This window comes from Morone saxatilis, unplaced genomic scaffold (genome assembly GCF_004916995.1).
Source record: "Morone saxatilis isolate NCDOM2014 unplaced genomic scaffold, NCSU_SB_2.0 Contig7, whole genome shotgun sequence".
In the NCBI taxonomy this organism is placed as follows: Eukaryota; Metazoa; Chordata; class Actinopteri; family Moronidae; genus Morone; species Morone saxatilis.
In genome coordinates, this window is record NW_023340246.1 from 20,898,596 (window position 1) to 20,900,370 (window position 1,775).

At 41.6% G+C, this 1,775-nt stretch overlaps 1 protein-coding gene across 1 annotated transcript in view; it reads left to right on the forward strand.

Moving 5' to 3' along the window:
• Nucleotides 1-1,285, forward strand: part of LOC118341081 (gap junction Cx32.2 protein-like) — a 3,358-nt gene extending 2,073 nt beyond the window's left edge. The window contains exon 3 of the mRNA XM_035679261.1: nucleotides 283-1,285. Coding sequence (XP_035535154.1) covers nucleotides 283-936 — 654 coding nt within the window. The 3' untranslated portion in view covers nucleotides 937-1,285. The remainder of the gene's footprint in view (nucleotides 1-282) is intronic.
• Nucleotides 1,286-1,775: the final 490 nt, after the last annotated feature.

Sequence of the window (1,775 nt, forward strand, 5' to 3'; positions counted from 1 at the left end):
GATCCACAAAGTTGTCTTCAACCCCGAGCCACCCATCGCATGATGCCTTGTGACGCCCTGTGAAGCTTTGGCGACCCCTAGTGGACATTTGGACCGCCCAAACTGGGAACCAGTGATTTAGAGACAATAACCCTCTCTTTGCTAACTTATCCTGCTATAACTAATGTTTCTTTATTAAAAACTACAACAATTTACCTCCAGAATGACGTTTTGTAGCCAGTTTAGCCAATATTAGCACTCTTCTGTGTTTATAAAACTAACTTCCTCGTCTAAACATTGCAGGTGTGGGGAGATGAACAGTCGAATATGGTCTGTAACACCAAACAACCCGGTTGCAAGAACGTCTGCTACGACCACGCCTTCCCGATCTCGCACATTCGATTCTGGGTCCTCCAGATCATCTTCGTCTCCACGCCGACGCTGATCTACCTCGGCCACGTCTTCCACGTCATCCACAAAGAAAACAAGATGAGAGGATACATGCAGGCCCACTCCGGGAGCGAGTTCACCAAAGTTCCCAAGTACTCTGACGATAAAGGCCACGTCAAGATCAAAGGCAACCTGCTGGGGTCCTACATGACCTCCATCTTCTTCCGAATCCTTCTGGAGGTGGCGTTCATCGTGGGGCAGTACTACCTGTACGGGTTCATCATGGACCCGAGAATCGTCTGCTCCCGGGCGCCCTGTCCCTTCACCGTGGAGTGCTTCATGTCTCGGCCCACGGAGAAGACCATCTTCATCATCTTCATGCTCGTGGTGTCCTGCGTCTCTCTCCTGCTCAACGTGGCGGAGATCTTCCACCTGCTGTGTTCCCGCGCTTCCAGGAGAAAGTCAAAGACAGTGTCGTCCGCCGCCATCGCCATTCACCCACGTTTGAACGGCGACAGCCTGATGAAGAGCGAGAAGCTTAGCCTCCACGCTCACAGCACGGCCTGAAGAGTTTAGATCCAGGAGCGACTAATGGGGCCGAAGAGATAACGGCACATTTAAAGAGTTATTTATTCATGTGAGGTTAAAAAATACTGGAAATTATGCAAATTTGCAGACTTTAATGAACCTTACAATGAATTAAAATGCACAAGAACAATATAGTATACGGTTCAGGAGCTACCTTGAGTTTTTTGTGGTTTTTATTATGTTTTGAACTTGAATATTGGCAAATGGCACATTGGTACTCGGGATCAATAACACTGTGTCTATGTCTGCGTTGGCTAAAAGCTGCTTTGTTTTTTGTTTTTTTCTCATATATATAATATATTGTTAAAAGTTTAAATCAGACCATGACTTTTAGAACTGTAAATATTTATATAATTAAATAATTACATGTTTTGTATTTTAATATATGTCTTGTGTTTGCAATTGTGAAAATAAATTGACAAGTACAAGATGTGTTTATTAAAAATGATTTTTTACTTTTGTTTCACTGTTATAATTCATTAATTAATACTTATAATTCATGATTTATGTTTCTGGGTATCAGTGAAATTACATTTAAAAATCACTGATGTGGACACAGAAAGATTATCTGTAGAGTGGGTTTAATTCAAATAATCACATCAGAGAATAAATAAAGACAAAATAGTCCAATAATGTAGAATATTGATCAATATTACCAGAAAGTATTTTAATTTAGTAAATCATTGTTAATCCGGTGTACTGTGTCTATCTGCCCGGCAACTGACAGCAGAAAGAGCCGATGGAGAGAGAAAGTTCTAGCAAGCTAAAGACCCAGATATGTTTTTACGTACATTTGGACGTTGGGAAAAGAGTTTTTC